We start from the raw sequence: 25,436 nt of genomic DNA, 5'->3' as shown, positions 1-25,436 counted from the left end.
TGAATGTTTGCTATTTCTTGATTTATTAAAATTTGACATTTTTTTTTCATGCTTCTATATAGATGAGGATTCAGCACTCTTTACTCCCTACTACATTCCCTCTCTCCATCACTGTTATGTCATTATTTTAAATTGATTCAATAAGTATTATTTATTGTCTGGACTCTGTAACTGTTAGGCAACACAAAGCCGCCTTGTATCCTATAGTCTTTGTTGCTGTTGTTCAACCTTCTGCTTTTCTGGCAGTGTGTTCTTCTCTTTCTTTTCTCCCTGAAGCCTGGTGGAAAGTACTTTATTTACTCCTCCTATTCCCAGGCCTTCACTCCAGTGCCCGTCTGTGGAGCCCACTCTCTGGAAGCCTCACTAGCTCCCATGTGGGCCACTTGCTCTTCTATAGCTGCTGAGCCCACGTCTTGCCCGAACTTGGCCTCCGCCTCTGTCCTAGGTCATGTCTGCTGCTCTTCTAGGTTCCATGTCTTCCTCTCTTGTTTTATTATTATTTTGGACAGTAATTCTTCACTGTTCCAAATCTGCTTTCTTGGCATTTATACAAGTTATAGACCAAGTGGGAGAGGAAAAAAGTGTTCCCTTTTTCTTAAGACTAGTAAACTGAAGAAACATTTTGAATCATTTAAAGAACAATGTTAGTTTAAAATGTTCATGAACAGTTTTCTGTTACCAATTATGCATTGGAATACCAACACTGAAATTGCTTAAGTGCCTCCTTAAACTCTGTTACAGTTCATGATGATGATGATTATTTTTTTTATTGCATTTTAGGTTTTGGGGTACATGTGAAGAACATGCAAGATTGTTGCATAGGTACACACGTGGCAGCGTGATTTGCTGCCTTCCTCCCCCTCACCTGTATCTGGCATTTCTCCCCATGCCATCCCCCCACCCAACTTCCCACCCCCCGCTGTTCCTCCCCTATTTCCCTCCAACAGGCCCTAGTGTGTAGTGCTCCCCTCCCTGTGTCCATGTGTTCTCATTGTTCAACACCCGCCTATGAGTGAGAACATGTGGTGTTTGATTTTCTGCTCCTGTGTCAGTTTGCTGTACAGTTGATGATTATTAACCAGACATGTGCTGACAGGGTAATAGATGTTGACTGTAGTGGATATAAAATCAATTGGTGCTGATTACTTTTGCCTTCTCATAGCTTGCAGCCTACAAAATGGTAAAGGTACACAGGCCAGGAGTACATGGGGGGCATGGCTGGTGCATCTCCTTCAGTGGAAAGGGAAACGGTTACTTCTGTCCTCTCTTTGACATTTCATCTTTAGCCCCATTGAAGGAAACTCCCTGCACACAGGTGTGGTGAAGGGAAGGCGACTTCAGCACTGGGAGTGTTGGAAGTGCAGTCGACACCTTTTTTCCCAGTAGGGTTAGGGAATGGACAGCAACATAATACAAAATCCTGGCTACTAGAATATATCATTTGTCACACATATGGAGTAATGGTTTTCAAAGAATGAGCATATGTAATAAAAATGTGACAACATTATACTCAAACTTGCTTGATCATTCCTTCCCATTGCAGCCTCTTTTAGTGCCTTGCAAGGTGGGCAGTAATCCTGAACATCCACCATGGCCTTCCAGCATGCAGACACGTAAACCAACCATGTAGGCATCTGGTTAAGAGAGGGCCAGATAACAAGTTACACATAATGAATTCTCATGTTAAGGTTTGATTTCAAAGCGTTTAAAATGCTTGTGGTTTAGGTCCCCAAGTAAAAGGATTTAGGTGTGCAGGTGGTTTGTTTAGGAGGCCCTCCCATGAGGGAAGTGAGAACTAGGAAGGGAACCAGGGGAGGAAAGCCAAAAAGGGCACATTAACCATCCCCAGGTGTCCTCGCGGGGACTGTGTGGGATATATCTCAGTTGGCTTAGTGGGTGGGAGGAGGGCGGAGTTCTGAGCACCCCATGTCTCATTTCTTAGGGACTGAGGACCACTTCTAGAGTTGTTAACTTCTGGACACTTCTGGCCTGCCCTGTACTTCTGCCTTGTGCCTTCATGTCGCCAGATGGTGTCCTTATGCAGAAAGGGGCAGGTGCTCAAAATAGGAGGCTATGGGCTTGCAGGCCAGTTGTCCATGGCGGCTGTAGGTGACCTCTGGACTGGGGTACACAGTGGGCTCTAGCAGTGTCTGCCATGGGGAGCTAACAAACAGGATTTGAGGGCAGCTACACTGATAGGGAAACAACCTTAGGCTGACCTCTAACCTCTCCCATCCTACTAAGACCTGAAACAAGCAACCACTAGGGCCTGAAGGCTGGAGCTGTTCCACCATGTCCCCTTGCAGGGAAGGAGTAAACCAAAGAGACTTAGCTAAGTCAGAGTAATAAGAATAATTGAAAGGCAACTGAACTGTCCTTCTTCTTATTTTTGCATACTTAAGAGGGTTCTTATAAACAATGGGAAATTAGAAAATAAAATTAGCTTGCACGATTTCAGATGGGGATAGATGCTTGCTTGCTTGATTTAAAAAAATTTTTTTTCACAAGAACCTCAAGCAGAGTTAATAATGTATGAAAATTAGGTACCATGTGTGCACTTTGCTTCATAATGTTTTTATTAAGCAGCCAGTTGATTTAAAATTAACGCAGTGCAGCCACTGACATAATGGCACTTTACACAGTGTGTTATGGAAACATCGTCTCTTAATGTTCTGTTGGGTTTTCCATTACACAAGGACATTTTTTTTTAAAAAAAGCTTTCAGAATTATCACATAATATGAAATTATATCAAGCTTGCAGTTTGAGAAAACAAATTATTCACATATAACTTCCAATTGCATTTGAAACATGTGAAGTCAGCTAGAAATAATCTATGGACGTAGGTCTCTACAGATCTTTTAAAATGCCACAGTAGATTCACACTCCTATCCTCAGATTTTCATTAATAAATGTCATTTGCTGACTGGAGGCTGCCTCCTCCTTCTTTCCCCGTCCCACCCTCTGCCACCAGGCCAGTAAGTAACAGGAAGAAACAATGAGAAGCCAAAGCTCACAGACTCGTGGGATTTCAGTTGAAGAGGTGTCCCAATTCTGAAGGTAAAAATGAGTCTGTGCGAAGTTGACACGTGGTCATTGGACCGCAGTGGAGGTGTCCTCTTCCAGAGCTTGCGTGCAAGCCTCAGTCATTCTCATGATAATCCGTAATAGTTCCTGAAGGTGTCTCATGTCATTGCAAAGGGCAGTGGGCTTCTCAGGCTGCTGTGCCTTTTTTTGGGCTTTATTGCATCCGGACAGTAGTGGCGGAAAGTTGCCTTTCCTAAGTTTCTGTGGCCTAGCAGAGCACACTAAGGCCTGGTGAAATTCAGAGAAACAGCCTAAACCCAAGGAGGTACCTTGTTGATTGAATTTTTCTGTGTTCTACAGCATGCTTTGCTCTTACATTGTCTTGAAATTCTTCGTTATTCAACTAGGCAAATACCAAATGACAGCTGGTTGTGTTTATCTCCAGGATGACAGAATGATCACACAGCATGGTTTAAATGACTTGACAAAAATCAGAACATTATTGGTGGTAGTTGATGGACACTTAGAAAGGACAGTGAGCATTGTGGAGAGAAATTTCTAAAGCTGTTGAAGTGAGTCAATGGGCTAACGGATGGGGGCATTTACCTTTTTGCCTTTAATTCATGTCTTGACTTCTGCAGGGCCTGGCTGTGCACGTCCTCTCTGTGCAGCATCCTCTGGTTCCAGCCGTTCCTCCTGACATCAGCAGGGCCACAGGAGTGGCAAGCATGCTGAGTAATCTACCTTGTGGTATTTTTAAAAGTAATTACAGAGGAGATATTTGATCTTTATGACTTGTACCATAAGACTTCGCAGAGGTTTGGTTGGAACAGAACTTTTTCATCTACACTATGATCTATAAAAATCATAGTAACTGACTTCCTGGGGTTTGAGTTTTTCTTTTGTTATTTTCTTCACTCTCTAATTAGTTTTTGCTCATATGCAGGACTGAGTCGTCTGGCAGGAAATAACCAACATTAAAGTAATTCAAAGATAGGGCCATACCCGGCATTGTCCAGCAAGAATGGAAACAGGATGTGCTGTTCTGGACCTGTGGCAATTACCAGAAGACCCTATGCAGGTGTTTGCTCCACAAGGAACCAGGTTGACTGAAGGCTTGGCCAGGAGTCCTGAGACCTGGTGCTCCTCCCAGCCTGACTGCTGCCTGGAGGTGGCTTTGGCGGGCTATCATTTAACTGACCTACCTCTATTGTGTTCAGAAGCAATCTGCAAATTATAATATCTGTTGTTGATTTCTTGGAATGCCAAAGGGGAAAAATTGGTTGTCACAGTCTAAGGGGTCATTTATATCCTCTGTTTAAAGAGCTTAAGACTTCAAGTTATGTGCATGGGCCCTTTGAGGATGAAGGTGCTCTTTTTGTAAATTGTAGACTTAAGACAAAGAATAAGTCTTGAGGTGAGTTGGGTTTTGTGGGACTTATCACAAAAAATAAACTAGGACTTCTATGAGAAGTTCTCATTTTTCACCATCATTCCTCAAAATCAAGTTGGAAGCAAGTTTAAGACACCATCACCATCTCACTCTAGAGCATGGGTGTCCAACCCTTTGAATGCAAGGGCTTTTTGCTTATCTGTGGTGGCACAAAAATTATGCACAGACTTTTTTTAAAATAGTTCATCAGCTATCATTAGTGTTAGTGTATTTTATATGTGGACCAAGACAATTCTTTTTCTTCCAGTGTGGCCCAGGAAAGCCAAAATGTTGGACATCTATGTTCTAGAGCAATCCTTCCCATCAGGGATCCCTGGGCACCTGTGTTCTGAAAGGACTTGCCCATAAATCGGTTTTCTAGAACTAAATCTTTTTCATGGCTAAATCCAATGCTTAATGGCCCAGTAGACTTGAGTGTTCCTGAGAGAGACATGGGGGTGATGGCAACAGCAGACGCCATGTTCCTGTGGGCTGGGTTTAAATTCTTCCAGCTTAGGTGAGTGCTGCTGGTTGCAGGCAGCACACCTTGTCTGATCTTCCCTTGGAGTGAGTGGAATCTTCAGGTGGACACAAAGTGCTCAGCTCTCCAATTTATTCACCAAGATGCTCCCTCTGGTTCATTAGTGTCCGTGGGAGCCTGAACTTTCTTATTTGTTTCATGTTCTGTGTTATCGTCACCCTGGATCATCCCACAGTGTGAAGGGATCTGTCTTTAAAGGTGCTTCAGGAGTGATGCTATGTGTGTTGAGCAGCAGAGGCAGATTGTGATTCCCTGTTGATCTGGTGCTTTGCACATCTCAGGGCATGTGTACCTCGCAACCAACCATTCTCCTTGCACTTCCTAGGGCATATCATCTGCAGAAAAACAGACCTTGACTGGCCGCCGAAGGGCCTCTGTTTTTCTCTTCCCAGTGGCCTGCTGCCTGCTTAAGAGACAGATACCCCTTCAACTGCCATTGCCAATACCCATTTCTCATCCTGAGTGCTGGTGAAGAGCTATTCAGTCACTCAGCTGGCGTAAAAGCTTGAGCCTCTGTGCCCTCTGAGGCTATCTCCTGGCCTGCTCTTGCAAACAAAACCTGTCCTATCAATTCATTTCTTCAGTCATTCATCCGTGACCTGCATGTGCCACAGCACACAAGCCATATCACTGTGTCCGTCTCAGTTAATTGGGGCTCAGGCTCCTGCCCCATGCCTGTGGCCCAGCCAGGCTCTTGCTGTGCCTGTCCTGTCCCAAGTCTTTGATGATGATTTTCCCTGGCATTGCCTCTACTCCCTTGCCATTCCCGACAAGAATGCTTCAGTTCTGCCTGGGGTGCCCCTCACTTGGCCCTTCCTTCCTCTCACCCCACTCTCACCTGGGCCTCTATTCTTCCACCTCTGCCTGTGTGGCTCTTGACATGCTTGTCTTCAGTCATCTCTATGTGTTGTTTTCTGCTCACACTACTCTGCCATGTGCTGTCTGCCATGGTGTGCCTGGAAATGAGGAGTAAACACCAGGGTGATGCCAGTCCCTGGAGCACCCCTGGCTTCTCAGCCCCAACCAGGACCTGACTCCCACTCCCAGCAGTTTTCACTGGCCCTCCCCAAACTTGGGGGTTTGCCTTCCCTGGAGACTTCCCATATTTTGGCCACCCTGTGGCCCTACTAGGATGCGTGGATGTTGACTGCATTCTTAGGCCATCACCTGAGGGCTTGGTCCTGAGTGTACATGTCCCATTTGCAGGGCTTTCCCTGCCCTGGGCTGCCTTGCTTTGGCAGGCGGGGCTGGGTCAGACTCCACTCCCCTGCCCTCAACTGCCTTTCCCACTTTCACTGACAAGCACACGTGGCTCTTTCCTGAGGCCGAGTACCAGGGACATCAGAGAGCTAACACTAGGCTCGTGTCACTTCTGAGGCTTCCCCACTCTGCTCTTAGCCAGCCTTGTTGCCGATTAAGTTAAACTGTTGCTGGTAATTGTATTTGATCCTCTGACTTCTTCAGCCATCAGAGCAGAAAAGGATGGATGAACTCAGTCCTTCAGCAGCTTATTGCTAAACTACCAAGGAGCCAGATGAAGGCTAGGTCTAGTTTCTCTTTAATTTGGCAAATGGAGATGGCCCTGAGGTCCCTGTGTGCTTTCTACCCATGAAGACAAGTACACGGCTACAGAGGGCAACAGCGTGGCCTGCTGTGTGCCCTGGGCAGAATGGTGGGAGCTTGAAGCAACCCCAGGTTCCTCTACTTTACCCTAATTATACATCAAGTGCTTAGAGCAGGCCTGGCTCCTCGTGAGTGGGGATTGCCAATTATTTTTCCAGTGGACAGTCAGCCTCAGGACGGCAGGGCTCTGCTTGGTTTTCTGCTGTTGTCCTTGGCACTTAGAATAGGTGTAGTCATTGCCCAACAGTTACCTGCTAAATGAAGTTAATAGATTAAGCAAGAGAGGCCGTAGGGCTCCCTGAGAAGAATGTGTGGTTTGGTATCTAGAGGCCTGGGCGTGGTATCCCTCAGCCACTAGCAGGCTGCAAAACCTTAAGTCACACAACCTTGCTGGGCAAGAAGAATTAGTTCATTCTTATGTCGTGCAATTAGAGCTTGAACATCCTAGTTAAAGAGAAAATCCCGTATGTTTTCAGTAGATTTAATCATGAGTTTGGAGAGTCTGGATCTGCACATTTCATTCCCCGCTCTTTTGGTGCCCGAGTTTCCAAGCTTCACTGTGAGAGGTGCAGGCCAACCACAGGACCATCACCTGGCTCCTGGTGGTGTCTGTGTGTCCAGGGCTGCTTTCAGAAGGTTGGGTTTCTCTTAGCACTAAAGCCAGCATGATTTGGATAATCTCTCCCTTACAATGTGGGCTCTCTCACCAGTTGATTAAAAACAAGCAAACAAACAAAAAATCAGAAGTACTCTATTTCCGTGTTTGTAGATCGTGTGTTCACAGACCTGTAGTGGTTTATATTCCCCTTGACACGCGTCTCCTCTTAATTTGAAAGCTGTTGACATTCTGCTTGAGCCCATATGCAGTACCAATTTCTTTTCTTCTTTTTTTCTCATTTGTTTCCTTAAAAATAAAAATCCAGCTGCTTTCTTGCCTTGAGATGTAAATTCCACATTTCAGCTGAGTTGGATTCCAAGTTTTCTGAGAAAAGGCTTAAATTTATTAGGTTAGTTCACAATGTTCTCACAGAGAACTTGAGTTTGCGGCGTGGAGCCATATGTGGTTGGATTGTTTTAAGATAAATACTGTAAGAGAGTCAGCATTACATGGCTGGCAGAAATGTGGGCTGTGCCTGTCACTTAAATAGTTATCACATGTGATTTAAAAGCTGGCCCTCAGTGGGAGGGGACAGGGTTGAAGGGGAAGGTCAGATGGACGTTTCTGCATCTGTGGTGTCTGTGTCTCTACCTCAGCAGAGTCTAACATTAGGAGGAGCTGAGAAACTTCCAGAAGCCTGTGCTTATTGGGGTTAGTCCTCACTATCCTTTCCGGATCTGGTTCTCAATAGCATAAAAGAGTACAAGGTGAAGAACAGGCTGGGTCACAAAGAGGACTTTGCATGACATGACATCTTTGTTTAGTTTTGTGATTGTTGATATTCACATTTTATTTTATTTTATTTTTGTCTCTGAAGATGAGAAAACTGAGAGGACATCTTGCCATTTTTTTTTTTTTCCTTTTTGAGTTGGAGTCTTGCTCTGTCACCCAGGCTGGAGTGCAGTGGCACGATCTTGGCTCACCACAACCTCTGCTGGCCACCGGGTTCAAGCGATTCTCCTGCCTCAGCCTCCTGAGTAGCTGGGACTACAGGCATGCACCACAATGCTCAGCTAATTTTTGTATTTTTCAGTAGAGACAGGGTTTCACCATGTTGGCCAGGATGGTCTCGATCTCCTGACTTCATGATCTGCCCACCTCGACCTTCCAAAGTGCTGGGATTACAGGCATAGAGCAACTGTACCCGGCTTGCTTTTTAAAAATTGTACTTTCTCAGCATCTAACTTTGACCCGTTCATGAGTATTTATATATGTGTGTGTATGTGTATGCATCTACACATCCGTGAGACACACTAGTATGAACACATGAATGCAAATATAAAATGTAAATTGCTGGCAGCAGAAGGCACCTTATCACGATTTACTGCAGAACACCAATTCCCAGATATTTGGATTTTATGAATCAGGAATATAGAAAACAAAAAAAAAAATTGGGGAGTCTAGCATGGATTGCTAACTTAATGATTTCCAAAATGGCTTAATTTCTAAAATTATAGCAAAATACACATAAAACTTACCATCTTAACCATTTTAAGCATACAGCTTAGTAGTAATAGGTATATCCACTGTAAAAATCCAAAACCAGTTTGCAAGAAAGGGAATGAGGCCGAAGGAGTCCTGTACACTGTCCTTTTCATTTCATCAAAGAAAGAGCCTTTTAACACTAGTAGAGAGACAAAGGGAAAGAAGGCTATCATTTTAGATGCAGGAAATTCCTCCTAACCTGCGGCAGAATAGCAAAGAGAAATATTTGTCCATGGAAAAATAATACTACAGAGAACTATATAGCAAGTAGCTCTGTGTGGCCATTTCCCAGATTTAAAAAATGCTAGCTTTTTATCATCTCTGCTCCAGATCATTCATTACTGCTTAAAGTGCTGCTATACGAACTGTTTGTTACCACGCCATGGCAAGACAAAGAACAAAAACTAACAGGGCGTCTTACTTTTTAAAACTAAAATTGTAACTTCAGCATCTGACTTGGACCTGTTCATAAGTATTTATGTATGTGTGTATATGTGTGTGTACACTCACTGTCACCCAGGCTGGAATGCAGGGGTGTGATCTCGGCTCACTGAAACCTTCATTTTGTTCCAGAATGAAGTCAGCTATACCAGTGAGCTCACAGTTGAGAAGAAATCTCTCACAAGACTTTGCTGATGAAGGAAGCTCTGTGTTGATTACATTCTGACATGAGTATCTTACTGTCACTGGTCCAGATGACATGTGCAGTTTGTGGACTGCACTGATCAGTAACTCTGCTCTAGATCTAGTTTTGTTCTTACAAAGTTGACAATTATAGTTGAAGCCTATATATATTCATTTCTCTAAGATCCCATTCTCCTCTTTTCCCTCCAAGTTAACTAGTGTATTGAAGTTGGTGTATATTCTTTTAGGCTATACTGTATTTGCATGAGCTTACTAGCAATATAGAGTATTATTTTGTGTCAGTGGAATCCTACTATATATAGCCTTCTGAAGCTAAATTTGTTTTGCAAATATGATTTTCAAGATTTTCTTATTTTCTTAAAAGAAATTTTTTTTGAGACAGAGTCTTCCTCTGTCACCCAGGCTGGAGTACAGTAGCATAATCTGGGCTCACTGTAACCTCTGCTTTCTGGGCTCCGGCGATCCTCCTGCCTCAGCCTCCTGAGTAGCTGGGACTGCAAGCATGTGCCACCATACCTGGCTAACTTTCGTATTATTATTTGTAGAGACAGGGTCTCCCTATGTTGCCCAGGCTGGTCTCAAACTCCTGAGCTCAAGCAGTTGCTCACCTTGACCTCCCTAAGTGCCACTATTACAGGCGTGAGCCACTGCCCCTGGCCAAGACTTACCTATTTTGATATATGTAGATCTGCTGTGTAGTATTGCTTTAGAAACCAGACCACATTACATGTATCTGTTCTTATAAGGATGATGGACATTTGGGTTGTTTCTGGGTTTTTGCAAATAGAAATGATACTACAGTGTGTGTTCTTAGAAGCCCCCACTGTGCACACAAGTGGAAATTTATCCAGGGGAGTTTTCTAGGAGGAGAGTTGCTGAGTCAAAAGTGAAATGTTATCTTTAGTAACACTCAGCAGCCCGGCCACTGCAGGGAGGCCTGCTCAGAAACCCAGCAGAGAAGACTGGCCAAGTTTTGGACCATGGGATTTTCTTAGGCCAAAAAACACAAGAGAGAGCAACACCCAGTTTTCTGGGAGGAGAGTTGCTGAGTCAAAAGTGAAGTGATGTCTTCATTCACAAAATCTAATTAGCGTATAAACCAAACCTAGCTGTATTCTGCAGTTTTTCAGGTAAATGAGAAGTGGGAAAGAACACTGTAAGTCAGGGATCCCGAGCCCCCAGGCTACAGACCATTACTAATCCGTGGCCTGTTAGGAACTAGGCCGCACAGCAGGAGGTGAGCAGCCTGTGAGTGAGCACTACCGCCTGAGCTCCACCCCCTGTTACATCAGCGATAACCCCATTGTGAACTGTGCACGCAAGGGATCTAGGTTGCACGTTCCTTATGAGAATCTAATGCCTGATGCTTTGAGGTGGAACAGTTTCATCCTGAAACCATCCCCTCTTCCTGTCCTCCCATCTCATGGAAAAATTATCTTCCATGAAACCGTCCCTGGTGCCGAAAATGTTGGGGACTACTGCTGTAAGTCAATTATTAATAAATTTGATTTTCTGGACCACACTGAGAGCTACTGGTTGGTTGTTCGTCTCTCGAAGGGTTAGCTCAAAGTCTGCCCATAGTGGAAGAAATGATCTGGCAGATGGGGGGAAGTGATTTTCTTTGGAGGTGGGGCAGGGACCAGCAGGGAGAAGCCAGCCCTTCCTTCTTTTTATGTAAACTAGAAAAAGTTCACAGACTTGATCTGAGGGGAGATAAAACTGGGTGTTGCTGTCTCTTGTGTTTTTTGGCCCAAGAAAATCCTGTGGGCCAAAACATGGCCAGTCTTCTCTGCTGGGTTTTTCAGCAGGCCTCCCTGCAGCGGTTGGGCTGCTGCTCAATGTTAGATGATGGAAGCTTCTTTCATCGATCTAGCTGATGGTTTCTTTGAAGAGCTATTTAGGGAAGAAGTGGGCCCAGGTTTTATTCAAGTGAGACGTCAGGGGCGTGTCTCCTGCTGGCCGGGTGGAGAGCCTGAGAAGGCTTTGGTGGCCAGAGTCCTGAGTGTCACCACCACGCAGCCTGCTGGGAGCACTCAGCACCTCGGCTGCAGGTGAGTCAGGCTTCAGTCTCAAACCAACTGATAACCGAGACGGTGTTCAGTGTGCTTAGTGCACTTTGTTTCACAGCCTTTACTGTAATCTTCAGCAAAGAGTGAAGTGTTTTGAGCATTCTTGAGAAAACAAGTGGCGTGGTGTGGTGGCTCACACCTGTAATCATAACACTTTGGGAGGCCGAGGTGGGTAGATCGATTGAAACCAGGTGTTCAAGAACAGGTGGGCAACATGGTGAAACTCTGTCTCTACAGAAAAATTGGCATATATCTGTAATCCCAGCTACTTGAGAAGCTGAGGTGGGAGGATCACTTGAACCCAGGAGGTTGAAGCTTCTGTGAACCATGATTGTACCGCTGTACTTCAGCCTGGGCAGCAGAGCAAGTGAGACCCTATCTCAAAAAAAAAAAAAAAAAAAAAGAGAAAAAAGCAACAAGTAGAAGATAACTTAATGAGAAAAAAGCTGTCAAAGGAAAAAGTAAGAGTTGAAAAACTTTCATGTATGGAGCTCTTCTAAGGCTGTTGAAGAAGGCTGTGATTTGACCATTCCCTCATGCTGTGTGCCAAAGTTGAATTATGGTTGGGGAATAGTCTGAGAGTGATTACTCCTCTGACTAATGATCTGTTTCAGTGATTTAGGTGCTTGTTGGAGAGACACTGTGTGTATAATTTGGTATATCTGAACCACTGTGTTATGCCAGGTTATCAGAAAAAACCTTTTCAATGGTTCCCACCTGGGAAGTGACTGGTATGTGGGATATGCAGGCACGTGCTTGTGTTTGTAAAATATTATTTTTATTTTTATTTAATCAGCTGTCAAAGCTTGAAAAACAGCAGCAGAGAAAAGAAAAGACCAGAGCTAAGGGGCCTTCTGAATCAAGCAAGGAAAGAAACACTCCCCGAAAAGAAGACCGCAGCGCCAGCAGCGGGGCTGAGGGTGACGTGTCCTCTGAACGGGAGCCATAGCTCAGGAGGCAGAATTCAGGTAGGAGTTTCCCTGCGTGGCTTCATCTTACCACATTCTGGGGAAGCAGCAATGAAGAGGAGGGAATAGCTGCTGAGGCTGAATTCATTCATTTCACAGACGTTCATCCACAGCTTCCTTAAAGCCACTGCCTTCCAGGATGGAGACAAAAGTTAGTGTGTTTGTCCTTTTCATGCTGCTGATAAAGACGTACCTGAGACTGGGTAATTTATAAAGATAAAGAGGTTTAATGGACTCACAGTTCCACATGGCTGGGGAGGCCTCACAATCACAGTCATGGTTGAAGGTGAAAGGCACGTCTTACATGGTGTCGGGCAAGAGAATATGAGTCAAGCGAAAGGGGTTTCCCCTTATAAAGCCATCAGATCTTGTGAGACTTGTTCACTACCACAAGAACAGTCTGTGGGAAACTGTACACATGATTCAGTTACCTCTATTGAATGATAGGAGCTACAATTCAAGATGAGATTTGGGTGAGGACACAGCCAAATCATAGCAGTTAGCAAGTAAGGTTGTAGTTTATTCATTGAGATGCAGGAGGATGGTGTATCCACAGGCCTGGGGTGCTCACCTGGGGGTCGAACCTGTGTGTGCCACCTTCCCTAGGTGCCTGTGCTAGTCCACAGCTGCTGTTGTGATTGCCTGTGCAGTGCACCTGTGGATGTGGAGTCCCGACACAGATGCACGGAGTCTGCCCATGCTCCCACATCTCCCTTCCTGCTCTCAGCCACTCCAGCGAAGGGCACTGCCATCTCAGCGGCCTCCTCTCATTGCCACCTGCCTCGTATTCCACCATCCTTCACAATGCCCCGTGTGGCTCTGCCAGTTTACTTTTCCTCAAATGACATTTTATTCTTGTCATTGTGGCTCACTGTAGCACAGAGTCCACCTCCATGCCTGAATATCAGAGGCTTTGAAAATGTGATGCCACCATCTGATGGCACTAGTTCCTACCCTCAGGGAATCTGTTTATTTTTCCAGGCCCTGGACCAAATGCTGTGTGCAGATTTGAGGTCCTGTGACCCAGGACCTGTCACAGGGAGGTCACAGGCTCAGGGAGAAGCATAGGAACGGTTACGCTATAGCACAGTGCATGTGGCATGAGTGTGAATGGGTGTGGGGTAGAGACAGGAGGTCAGGGGAGGCCTCTCAGGGGCTTGAAACCAGACCTGGAAGGACAGGTGGCAGTGGGGAGGAAGATGAGGGGCAGGGGCAGGGGAGGGCTACCTAAGCTGAGAGAAGAGCAGTGCAAATGCTGTCTGGGGGCTGGGGACAAGGGCAGGAGAGTTTGGGAATGGAGGCATTGCAGAATGGCAGGAACGTTGAGTGCCAAGTGGCATGGGAGGGCAGGGGACATCTCTGAAATTAGAGAAATAGGAGGTCTGGATTGTATAGGGTCTGGTATGCAACTCTGAGGAACTTGGATTTTAAAGGTTTTAAGTGTACAAGTGACATCATCAGATACAAAGTCTAAAAAGAGCACTCTAGCAGGCTTGAGGGGTGAGACTGGAAGCAGATACGCACCATTAGAAGGTGATTGCAGAAGTCTAGAGACCCTCCAGGTCTCAGCTGTGACCACCATCTGGCCTCCTGGATGAGACTTGCAGGGGTCTATCATTAATAAGACCTGACACTGAGTGAGACGTGCTGGTGAGAACTGAGATGAGGCCGGGTCAGCCAGAGAGGGCCCTGGGTCCCTGAGCAAGAGACACCAAACCTCAAGTAACCTGCTTTACCTCAGTGGTGCCGTACCAGGGCCCAGGTGCCAAGCCACACCGGCCACCCTGCCACAGAGGACTCTGACGACCCAGAGTGCTGTTGACACCAAAGTGAGATAGAGCCTCTGTATGCTCAGGAACCCCCCTGCTGCTACTCAGTGCATGGAGGGTCATGAACAAGTTTATATTCACCCATGAAAAGACAGAGGCCATGTTTTGTTTATACCAACGTATATGGTACTGTCTGGGTTTTGGACAAAGCGCACAAGAAAAACCATTGATTCATGGTTTACCATAGGCTTCCAGTTGCACTTCTTTATATCAGAGTCAGCAGTGACAGTACCAGGCATGGACAGATGTCCAGGCAGGGAGGAGTCCTTCGGAACCACCATGACTAGCCGAGGACCAGAGCGGGGCTGGGTGCTCCTGCTTCCAAGAATTTAGCAAGGTTTCTGGATTTGAAGACCCTGAATAGGACCAGAACCAAGTGACAACTGGTATTCCAATGATGTATTTGTTTTTTGTTGTTGTTGTTGCTGCTGATGAAATTTGTCATTCCAGTAGGCCACAAAATCAGCACCAAATATTCAGATATCTATGAGAGGTGACTTAAATAGTAACACACAGAAGGTGACCCTGGCATTTGTTTTGTTCCCCAGAACAACAGCAGCCCCCTCACTATGAAGGGAGGAGTACTTTTCATTTGCTTTTCTCTAAAAACGGAAAGAGCCCTAGGGAATCTGGCAGGCCCTAAGGGGAGCAACTTTGAGTTTCCAAGGCATGGGAGAGAAAGAAAAGACAAAAGAAAATGGAAAGAGAAGCTGCATGATCTTGGGCATATTTTTCTTTGAAAATGATTCAAAACCCTTCATGGTTCAGAGGACATTCCCAGGGCATCGACGTTTCTCTATCACATTGCAAATGTTGCTTCTTATTTTATCAAGTGGACATTAAACTACTAAAATTAACTGTGTTTTTGTCCTCTGTCTCAATTCTTCAGGCTCTCTCACCTTGCTGGGAGGATTTGAGATTTTTTATGAGGATGGAGCTCTTATTTCTCCCTTTCTGGCCACCGCTAAAGGCACTAGGGCCACCTCTCACTAAAAGAATGTGATTTCTGATTTGATTGCAGGGTCAAGTATCACCTCATTTGCGTATTGACTTAGCTGCTGCAATTAGGGTGTGAGAGGAGCATGCTCCTGACCAGCACCCCACATTTCTGTCCTCAAATGGCAACACACTTGAAACCAAACAGGGAAAGTGTTTTGGAAGCTGCCATCTGTTGGCTTTTTCAATGTGACCTTTGTCTGAATAGCAAGATGTGTCCCAGCTGAGCACACTTCTTCCTAATGAGCTGGAGTAGCGGAGTGTGTGTCTGTGTGTGTGAGTGTGTGTGTATGTGTGTGTTTCCTGCTGAAAGGGTATTCAGTCCCTTTTCACTGTTCTTTTCGCCATATAAGGTAGGACTCTTCTCATTCTCAGAGCTTTACTTTGCTTCTCTGTATCAACATTTGTACCACATTCTCAAGTCCGTGTGCTGATATTTCATGGTATAAAACTAGCTGTGTCTCAGGGTAGTGTTTTTATTTATTTATTTATTTAAACTTCAAACAATTTTTTTTCAGTGGTTGCTCTGGAGTTTACAATATACACTTTTAACTAGTCTAAGTCTACCTTCAAATGACACTCTACTACTTCACCTGTAACAGGCACCTTATAGCAACATATTCCCAGCGACATGGCTGTCATTCATTTTACTTTACATATGTGATCATCATCCAATACATTGTCACTATCATTAGGTTAAATAGTCTTTTTTTTTTTTTTGAGATGGAGTCTCACTCTGTCACCAGGCTGGAGTGCAGTATGCAATCTCTACTCACTGCAACTTCTGCCTCCTGGCTTCAAGCAATTCTCATGCCTCAGCCTCCTGAGTAGCTGAGATTAAAGGCATGGACCACCATGCCTGGCCAAGTTTTGTATTTTTTGTAGAGATAGGGTTTCACCATGTTGGTGAGGCTGCTTTTATACTGCTGACCTCAAGTGATCCACACACCTCAGCCTCCCACAGGGCTGGGATTACAGGAGTGGGCCACCATGCCAGGCCCTTCCTTTGTTTTTGAAGGATAATTTTGCTGGCATAGACTTCTAGACTGGTAGTGTTTTTTTGTTGTTGTTGTTTTGTTTTTTTAAATTTGCCTTTTTTAAAAACAGAAAGAGCCCTAGGAGTCTCATAGCCCTGGGGGAGCAGCTTTGAGTTTCCAAGGCATGAGAGAGAGAAAGGAAATATTTAAATATTTTCAATATTTAAATTTTTATTCCTGTCTCTCCTTGTTTGCAGTTTCTTATGAAAAGTCCCCTATAATTTTCATTCTTATTGCTCTGTAGGTGAGGTGGGTTTCCCTTATCTTACCTCCATCCCCCACCTTCTTCAAAAACTTTTCTTTGTTTTTTTTGCAGTTTGGATATGACATACTTTGGTGTGGTTCTTGCTTGATGTTTTCTGAGCTTCTTGGATCTGTGATTTGATGTCTGTTATTAAGTTTGGAAAGTTCTTGGCCATTAATACTTCAATACCTCTGTCTTCTTTCATAATTTCCTCTCTGTTCTCTCTTCTCCTTTTGGCATTCCAATTATGTGTGTGTGTGTGTGTGTGTGTATATATACACACATATATATATAATTTATTTATATAAATATATATGTAACATATAAATATATATGTAACATATCTATTTATATATAAATGTTGACCTTGAATCTGTAAATGTATGCCCTTCAATACAGTTTGGAAATTTTAAGTAATATCTCTTAAAATGTTTTTGTCTGCCCCATTCTTCCTCTTCTTACCTGGAGGTTGCTTTTCCCAAACCTTAAGTGCCTTCCTGGTTTTTTGTTATTCATGAGGTTGGTTTGCTTCCTCACTGATGCAGAATAGGCATATTGTGTTACTTTACCAGCAGTGGAGCTGGATTTTCTCCATGCTCAAGCTTCCACATCCATTACCTCATTTATTAGAAAATAGGCCGGGCGCGGTGGCTCAAACCTGTAATCCCAGCACTTTGGGAGGCCGAGGCGGGTGGATCACGAGGTCGAGAGATCGAGACCATCTTGGTCAACATAGTGAAACCCCATCTCTACTAAAAATACAAAAAACTAGCTGGGCATGGTGGTGCATGCCTGTAATCCCGGCTACTCAGGAGGCTGAGGCAGGAGAATTGCCTGAGCCCAGGAGGCAGAGGTTGCGGTGAGCCGAGATCGCGCGATTGCACTCCAGCCTGGGTAATGAGAGCGAAACTCCGTCTCAAAAAAAAAAAAAAAAAAAAAAGAAAAGAAATTGGCGAGAAACTGGCCATGATTAGTGATTCTGTCTCTTGCTAAGATGCAGAGCTAGGCTTACAAATAGAGTGTGCCATCTAATACAGTAGGTACTAGCTGCATGTGGATATTTAGTTGTAAATTAAAATTATTAAAATTTAAAATTCACTTTCTCAGTCACAGTAGCCATATTTCAAGTGCTTACTAGCTACATACAGCTAGTGGCTGTTATTCTATCATTGCAGAAAATTCAACTAAACAGCACCAACTTACAGGGATCACGTTATGATTTTGATACTATCATCTGAACCACTTTAAGTTCTATAAGACTGACATTAGCTGGGTGCAGTGGCTCTTGCCTGTAATCCCAGCACTTTGGGAGGCCAAGGTGGGCAGATCACCTGAGGTCAGGAGTTCAAGACCAGCCATGGAACATGGCAAAACCTCATCTCTACTAAAAATACAAAAATTAGCTGGATGTGGTGGTAGGTGCCTGTAATCCCAGCTACTCAAGAGGCTGAGACAGGAGAATCGCTTGAACCCGGGAGGTAGAGGTTGCGGTGAACTGAGATCGGTGCCACTGCACTCCAGCTCGGGCAACAGAGTAAGACTCTGTCTCAAAAAAAAAAAAAGATTGACATTTTTATATATAAATATGAACAATATACATGAGAAATTATAGATTGGAGAATAAGTTAAAGCCAAAAAATAAAAGCAAGTAGCTATCAGAGTTCATTCCTACTGCTTTCAGGTAACATCAGGTTTTTTTTCCATGCTTGTTTTATTGCATTGCTTTAAGCTTTTCATTCATAATTAGAAAATAATTCTTTTCATCTTCTCATCTGTGAAGTCAGGACCATCAGCTCTCAAGCAAAGGAAGAGATTCTCTGCTTTGACAGTTCAGTGGTGGGAGCTTGCTGGAGTCCAATAGTGCTAGAAGGTCAGAGTAAAGCCTACATTGATAACTTCCCAGCAGCTCCATAGAACAGCGTTCCTTTTCTAGGTAAATGAATTCCAATGTGATTACCAGCTAAGACCTGAAATAAATAGGTTAAAAAAAAAATCTTGGTTGTTTTAACAGTGATTTGGAGAACAGGTCTGTGGCATGTGTGTGTTCTAAGACTAGAACTTGCATCCTGTGGTTGCTTAAATGGCCTGAAGCCAGAAGCAGGTCAGCTGGAAGTCAGCATCTTTGAGGGATTCAGTGTTTACATGGGCTTTGAAGGGACTCATTTCTTCTGGTCCTGAGCTGGCCTCACTGGAGATGTTCCTCACTGTCCCTTGTGGTTGATGGCAGTAAAAGGGAACTACTTCAACAGGTGGAGGACACTGGTGGTTCCCCTAGCTTCTTTCATAAGACTGTGAAATTGTGGTGCTAAGTTACCAGGCACCTCTTTCTACTGCCTGTCAGGTGTCCCCAGACTCCGGGTCATGTCTGTCTTCAGTAGCTCACGTGGCACACGTGCATTTGGAAAGAGACATCATCCCTTAAATACTTCTTAGAGGGAGGTATATTACCCCTTATCCATGGTTTCTGAATTTCAAGCCTCAGTGGACCACCCTTTTCTGGAGAACCACATGTTCAGCTTGGACAGGACTTCTGCTCAGAGCTTCTAATTTGACAGATGGACCTCGCAGATAGCTCACTCCCACCTTCCTCATTGAGGCTTCCAGCTGTGTGAGCTGCATGGTCTCCAGCTACTCTTGGTTAGTGGCCAGCAACCTGGCTCCTGGGTTATTCTATAGTTCAAGAAAATAGGAAGAGACATTTTTAGGAAGCGAGACTGCAAATAGAGAGCAAGGTCTATTGGTCAATCCATGTACTGTGGTGGGCAGTGGCCTTCAGCTGGAACAGTGTCCATTGCTGGCTAAAAATCTCCTGCATGCAGTTTGCAAATCACTGATGATACTAACATTGATCTTATGATTAGGCCTGCCCATTAGTGCTCCTGGTAGTAGTACAGTTAGTTCTAAAGGTATACCTAATGGTTAGTCCTTCAGGTTAGGTGATTTATAAAGTTCCTTTGCCTAGGAAGTTTACCTAAAAACTTCTGAGAGCCCATTGGCCAAAACCTCTCAGGATCCCTTCCAGTTCTATGTTTCTTTAGTCGGGAATAGAAATTCCTAAACCATCTTCCTCATATAAAATTTCTTTTGAAAGCCATTTTTATTACAAAGTTAATGCTCATTCATAGAAAATATAAAAAATGCCAAATTATCCAAAGAAGAAAATAAAAATCACCTGCCATTTTATCATTCTATGATAATTATTATTAACATAGTGCTTTGGAATAGTTTTTCCAAACAGATAATTCTACATCTATTTCTCTAATTTTACAAAGTTGGAGACGTACCGTATAGATACAGCATCACCTGCTTTTTATCATTTAACAGACTATCTTGAACATTTTTCCAGGTCATTCTTTTACTGTAAGCTTTATAATTTTCATCTGCAGATCAAACATTTGAAGGCTAAGTTTATCTCAGTGCATTAAAAATGTAGAATATTATAAAATATTTAATTGAAGTAAATATAAATGAAAAATACATTCACCCAGGATCCCAAAGCTCATCTTAAGTTCAAACACAAAGATTTTAATCTGTGCCAAAAAGATAGAGTTTCTCAAATATCAATGTGGGGAACAATTCCAGAATTTCAGTATTGGTATTGAAGGTGGAGAAAGAAGTATGAATAGTCTCCAGGTCCTTAATTTGGGTTAACATCATCAATACAGTATGAGAACAAATGGGTTGTTTCTATTAACTAAAAACTGAAAGTAATATGGTCCCCAGGAATGATGTTCTCTGTTCTCCACCCGCTGGTAGTCTTTTAGAAAGCTCTTAGGAAGGTGTGTAGGACTCTCACAGGTGGGTTTGGGAGTAGGAGGGTAGACTTGGTGATAATTTCAATCTTTTTATGGTGGCAGACAGAGCCACAGAGCATGGGCTAGCTGTCAGCTTGTCTTTCTCATGTGTGCACAGGACTTCACTATCCAGCTGTGCAGAGCAGTGAGGGCTCTTAGTCTATGGAAGCATCTGCTTGTGATACGCCGCTTTCTCAGGAAGGTGGTCTGCACTGAGCATGTCAGGAAGCACATCCATGGAGGTGGCACTGCCATGGCATACCGACTCTTTTGCTTTTACTGAGGTCTATCCAATTAGAATCCTGATCTGAGGGAATAGAAACTGACCTTTTAGGCTTTAGATTTAACATTTGGATGACAAATGGCAATATTATTTGGTTTTTGGCAATATTAGCTGGTTTTTGTTAAAGCTTCAGAATTACAAAAGGAAAACTGAGACATGGACATTTGTATCAAAGAGCCGAGCATCCTTTGAGTAGTATTTAAAATATCCCAAGACTAGCGTTTAGTTTATTCCCTGTCCCTGCTCTTCCTTAAGCTCCCCATCCCTCTACCTCCCTCATTGTTAAAGGATTTGGAAATGAAGCTTTTATATCTGTTTTCAAGGAATGTGTCCATTTCATCTATGTTGTCTAATTTGTGAGCATGAAGTTGCTCATGATAGATTCTTTCTATCTTTTGAATGTCTGTAATGTCTGTACTGATGTTCCCTGTTTGATTCCTGATATTGATAATTTGTGTCTTCTCTATTTTCTGAGTAAGTCTGGCCAGACTTACCTATTTTATTGATCTTTTTATTTTTTTTTTCTCTCTTGCCTTTTTCTGTTTGAAATTTCATCTGTTTCTGCTCCCTATTATTCTCTTCCTTCCGCTTGTTTTGGGTTACTTTGCTTTTATTCTTTAATTTCTTAAGGTAGAAACCCAGATTATTGATTTGATAACATTTTTCTTCTCTAAGATAAGCATTCAATGCTGTGAATTTCCCTCTAAGCCCTGCCTTAGGTGAATATCACAAATTATGATATGTTGTGTTTTCAGGCTTTGATGCAAAAGCCATTTGGAAGTATGTTCAGATATTTGGCTTGGTGCCTTTTGCTCTAAGAATGGAGTTGTAATGAACTGGAGACTCTTTGGGGAGAAGGCATTTGCGTCTGTACACGGCAGCATGACAGGCTTTTCAGTGAATTAATACACTGATGCTGGTGTCACTGTATGAGCTTGAAAGCATATCTTCAGCTGTTTTGTTACTCTTATTTGCCTATGCTAAAAGAATCTGAAGGCGAATATTGGAATCCTTTTTGTTAAAATGTCTTCTCTTTGGCCTTTTTAGTGTGTTATCAATGGGCAGAACTGGATCCTGAAAAATTCAAGATGCTAAGCACCTACACTACTTTAAGAATTTGGAACTGAAGCATGAAGAGGAAGACAGAAATAAGAAGCTGGTAACCTGAATAGCTCTGCAAAAAACACCAAAGGACCGTTTTACCATTTTCTGTTGTTGCTGTGATGAAATGAGGCAGCGGGCACTGCTGGTGGGTTGGGGGATGGGGGCGCACGTGGTAGAAGGCGTGCACTCGTGCCTCCCCCACAAAAAGGCTTTGTTGGTTTCTGCCACATCTTGGCTTGCTTTTGGAATAGGCTGGCCCAGCATCATTTGTCATCAAGTCCACTGTGGTGTATTCTGCGTGTCCATGGCAGGGGGTTCTCCAACACACTCATGCTGTCCATGTTCTTTCTACCGCTGATTCATAAGCCAGGGTCCGTGTTGAGATGTCAAGAGAGCAGTCATCAGTGCTAATGTATTGTGTGAGACCTTTGCATCTTGTAAATTTTCTCTTTTTTCTAAAAATAATAAAATCCTAAATCTCAACAAACCACTGTTTATTATCAAACAAATTCTGCTATGTTTCTGCATAATGATGATGTCCGTAGAAATGCAATGTGTCTGACCTCTCTCTGTGTATAGCTACACTTCTTTTCAAATAACCCTCTTGCAGGAGGCCTTCTCTGACTGGCCCACACAGGCTCCTGAGTCCAGGTGGGAACCTGTCTATCTAGTTTACAATTGATGACATTGTACTTGGAAATGAGATGTCAGGAAAAGGGAGCGTGGGTTGGAAGGGAGTCCAGTTTCAGAATGGCCACACTGTTCTGACTGAGACCAAGTGTGGAGCCACATCTGGTGTATCCACCTTTGGGAGGTGGAGAAAGACTTCAGCATGGCAGGCAGTGCAGATGCCCTTTATCCAGTAGTTACATGGTTGTCCATGTATCCAAGTAACCACACCCAGCACTCTGGGAAGAAAGAACCACTTTCTGCCAAAGTAATTTCTCAGTTAAATTTCAGTCTATTGGTGGCATACTCAGAGTAGTCCTTTTTGACATTATATGACTTAATAGCTTTATTTATATATGTAATAATGCTCATATACAATTATCCTTTCTGGAAAATATTTTTGTATGTAGAAGAGACATCCTTATTTGTGATTTTTGTAATGCTGAAACTGTCTTCTGTGACCTTTATAATAACTTCTGAATCCATCTAGTCTGACCCAGTCATCTACTTCAAATGATAATATATCAGAAAATGTGAAAAACAAAAAAGCTCAAAACACATCTCTTGGAAGATAGAATTAGAAAAGGGTCTGCCAGATTGCTTTGTTCTGAACCAATTCAGATGGCCCAGTATAATTCACAATGGTTTAAACCTCTAGATTTCAAGTCATTACATCCCAGATGCAGACCCTGGCTAGCTCCCTAAATTGTATGGGCAGTGAGGTCCCAGAAGCTCTGCTGTTTGAATTATCTAAGCAGGGGTTAGAGTGAATTCAAATTCATGTTAAAGCTACTTGAACCTACACATCGATAAACTCAGCAGTAGAGTTTGGCTTGCTGGACAACTGTTATGTTTCCCCACCACAGCATTTTATTGCCACCAATTGATGCTTACTAACAGTTGCAGCCTGTCCTTGTAGTAAGGGGTAACAAGGATTGCATAGAGATAAGAGCTAAGGATCATGACATTTGGACAGTGGTAAAATTCAAAAGGCCTTCATTGGTCACAGCCCAGTTCCTGGCTCTCATTCTAAAGGGACAGAGACAAACCAGAGAGTGAGCATCATGTGGTCAAGTTGCTGAAGGTTCTGAAACCATAAAGGAAGAGCTGAAGGGGCTGGGCCTTTTTCATCTGGGAGGGGAACTCTAAGTGTTTGAAAGATATGGAAGAGAAGTTGGGTCAGGAACAAAAATAGGAGCAATGGATGTAAGCTGGATTAACATAGATGCTGGTATTCTAACATGATTCAAAAGTGGAAGGTGATGTTGGGAGCTTTTGGTGTTTGAGCAGAAGTTCTGAGCCTATGTGTGTAAGGGGGATCTTTGATTAATGAAAAAGTCTTCCTCACCGTGTGCAGGAACATGGTAAAAGTCAGAAAACGTTTACTACTTTTGTAAACATTTTGGATTGAAGGGAGCATTCCATCACCCTGAAAATCACTTTCAATTCCTGGGATCAGAGAAATAGCAGTGAATGCACCAGTCTGTCCTAGGAGGGTCACATCTCACCACAGGGCCAGGTTATAGAGAGGAAAATGAAAACTCAAGAAGAAACCCCTTACTATCCACAGCTGCCTCAAAAAAGTGGTTAATTTCCAGCCTCAACTGCTCTCCTGGAGGTCCTTGCCTAGCTGCTGTGGAACTAATGGCTAAAATTAGATTTTGGGTGGACTTTTTGCAGAGTATAAAACGCTCAGTCTTTACATCCCTCTCAACATCTCTGCCTCCTGCTTTCTGCTTATTTATAAAACATACTGTTTATTGTCCATTAAAACATCATTTGAATGAGGACGGGAGAGGAGAATCGTACCATGTATGGCTTTTCTGAGAAGCCTTGGCAGATCACAGGCCCAGGACTTTAAACACAGTGCCGTGCCGATAACACTGTGTAGCAGTACTCATTTAATCTTGCCTTTCGTGGTTTACTTTATAGGAGACCAAGCTCTTGTGGCTACACAAAACATAGACCAAATAAAGGCATCTTTGGGGGCTGGACATCCATAGCAGCACCTCATGGTTGGTGGCCCCAGGGAGTGCATTTTCTCTACCAGGCAGTGCCCTGGCTCAAATGGGTGCCAGCTGGCATATATATGGACAATTTGGCATTTCACTGATTTGATCGTAAGGAACAAATAGTTCTGCAAACACCCCATTTCCTTTGATACGGTATCATGTGAGTCCAAAGCTAGAGAGGCAATCTTTTCGGTCTCTGGTTTGTCAGATTTTCTGCCGTTTTTCTACCAGGCACTTTAAGAATTCTTAATTTGTGATTCATTGTTGATTCAGGTTTTTAAAAAATAGAGTTAAAGAACCTCATCTAAGAAAACATGGAGTAATATCAAAAGTAGAGCCACCCACTGGCTGCAGCAGAAAAGAAGAGGGAAAGCCCTGTTTTGAGGGGAGTCTCTTCTGCAGACAATGTTTTCATTCTCTGCTAGGGTACAGACACCAACGTATTAAATTTTTGGAGGTCCTGGGAAACAAAACCTTAAATTCCCATTAGGAAAGTCTCTATTAATGATGGTATTTTAGGTTTGTTAAATCTAAATTACTATGTTAGTTTTGATAATGTGCTTAATATTTGTAGGGGCCTTAAGGATAACTTGTTTTTGAATATTCGCTGAGGGTGGATCAGTTAAAGACTCCATCACTGAGCAGGAAACACATTAGGGGTGGTCTGTGGAAGATGCTGCCGCTGACAGCCCCCTGCAGCAGAGAGATGGGCTGGGACCCAGGCCAGGGTCTAAAAAGATGGCCTCCCAAGGAAGCAGAGTTCGGTAGGAAGAGTTGGCCAGACGACAGACAGTAGAGGCATAGAAGAGGGTGAAACAACAGGTGGAGCTGCCACAAGGTGTTGTGGAGGTGGGGGGCGGGTGGCGTTTTGACATCTGCTCTCAGGTGGGCAGGATAGGACTTGGGGAGAGAGGAGCACATGGAGGAACAAGGACAGAAACGAGACCTCATGGGTGAGCGGGGCCTGGACCGCAGAGGTCTCGTAAGTCGTGATAATCCATTTAGGCTCCATCATGCCCTCC

The 25,436-nt window shown here is 43.6% G+C and overlaps 1 protein-coding gene across 1 annotated transcript in view; it reads left to right on the top strand.

The window, feature by feature from the left end:
- The window catches only part of DTD1 (D-aminoacyl-tRNA deacylase 1), a 155,496-nt gene extending 133,276 nt beyond the window's left edge, over window positions 1–22,220 (top strand). The window contains exons 5-6 of the mRNA XM_039479668.2: window positions 12,275–12,446; window positions 21,677–22,220. Of these exons, the coding sequence (XP_039335602.1) occupies window positions 12,275–12,427 (153 nt within the window). The 3' untranslated portion in view covers window positions 12,428–12,446; window positions 21,677–22,220. The remainder of the gene's footprint in view (window positions 1–12,274; window positions 12,447–21,676) is intronic.
- Window positions 22,221–25,436: the final 3,216 nt, after the last annotated feature.

This window comes from Saimiri boliviensis, chromosome 9, assembly GCF_048565385.1.
Source record: "Saimiri boliviensis isolate mSaiBol1 chromosome 9, mSaiBol1.pri, whole genome shotgun sequence".
In the NCBI taxonomy this organism is placed as follows: Eukaryota; Metazoa; Chordata; class Mammalia; order Primates; family Cebidae; genus Saimiri; species Saimiri boliviensis.
Note: the sequence above shows the minus strand (reverse complement) of the source record. Positions and strands in the feature narration are given on the sequence as shown.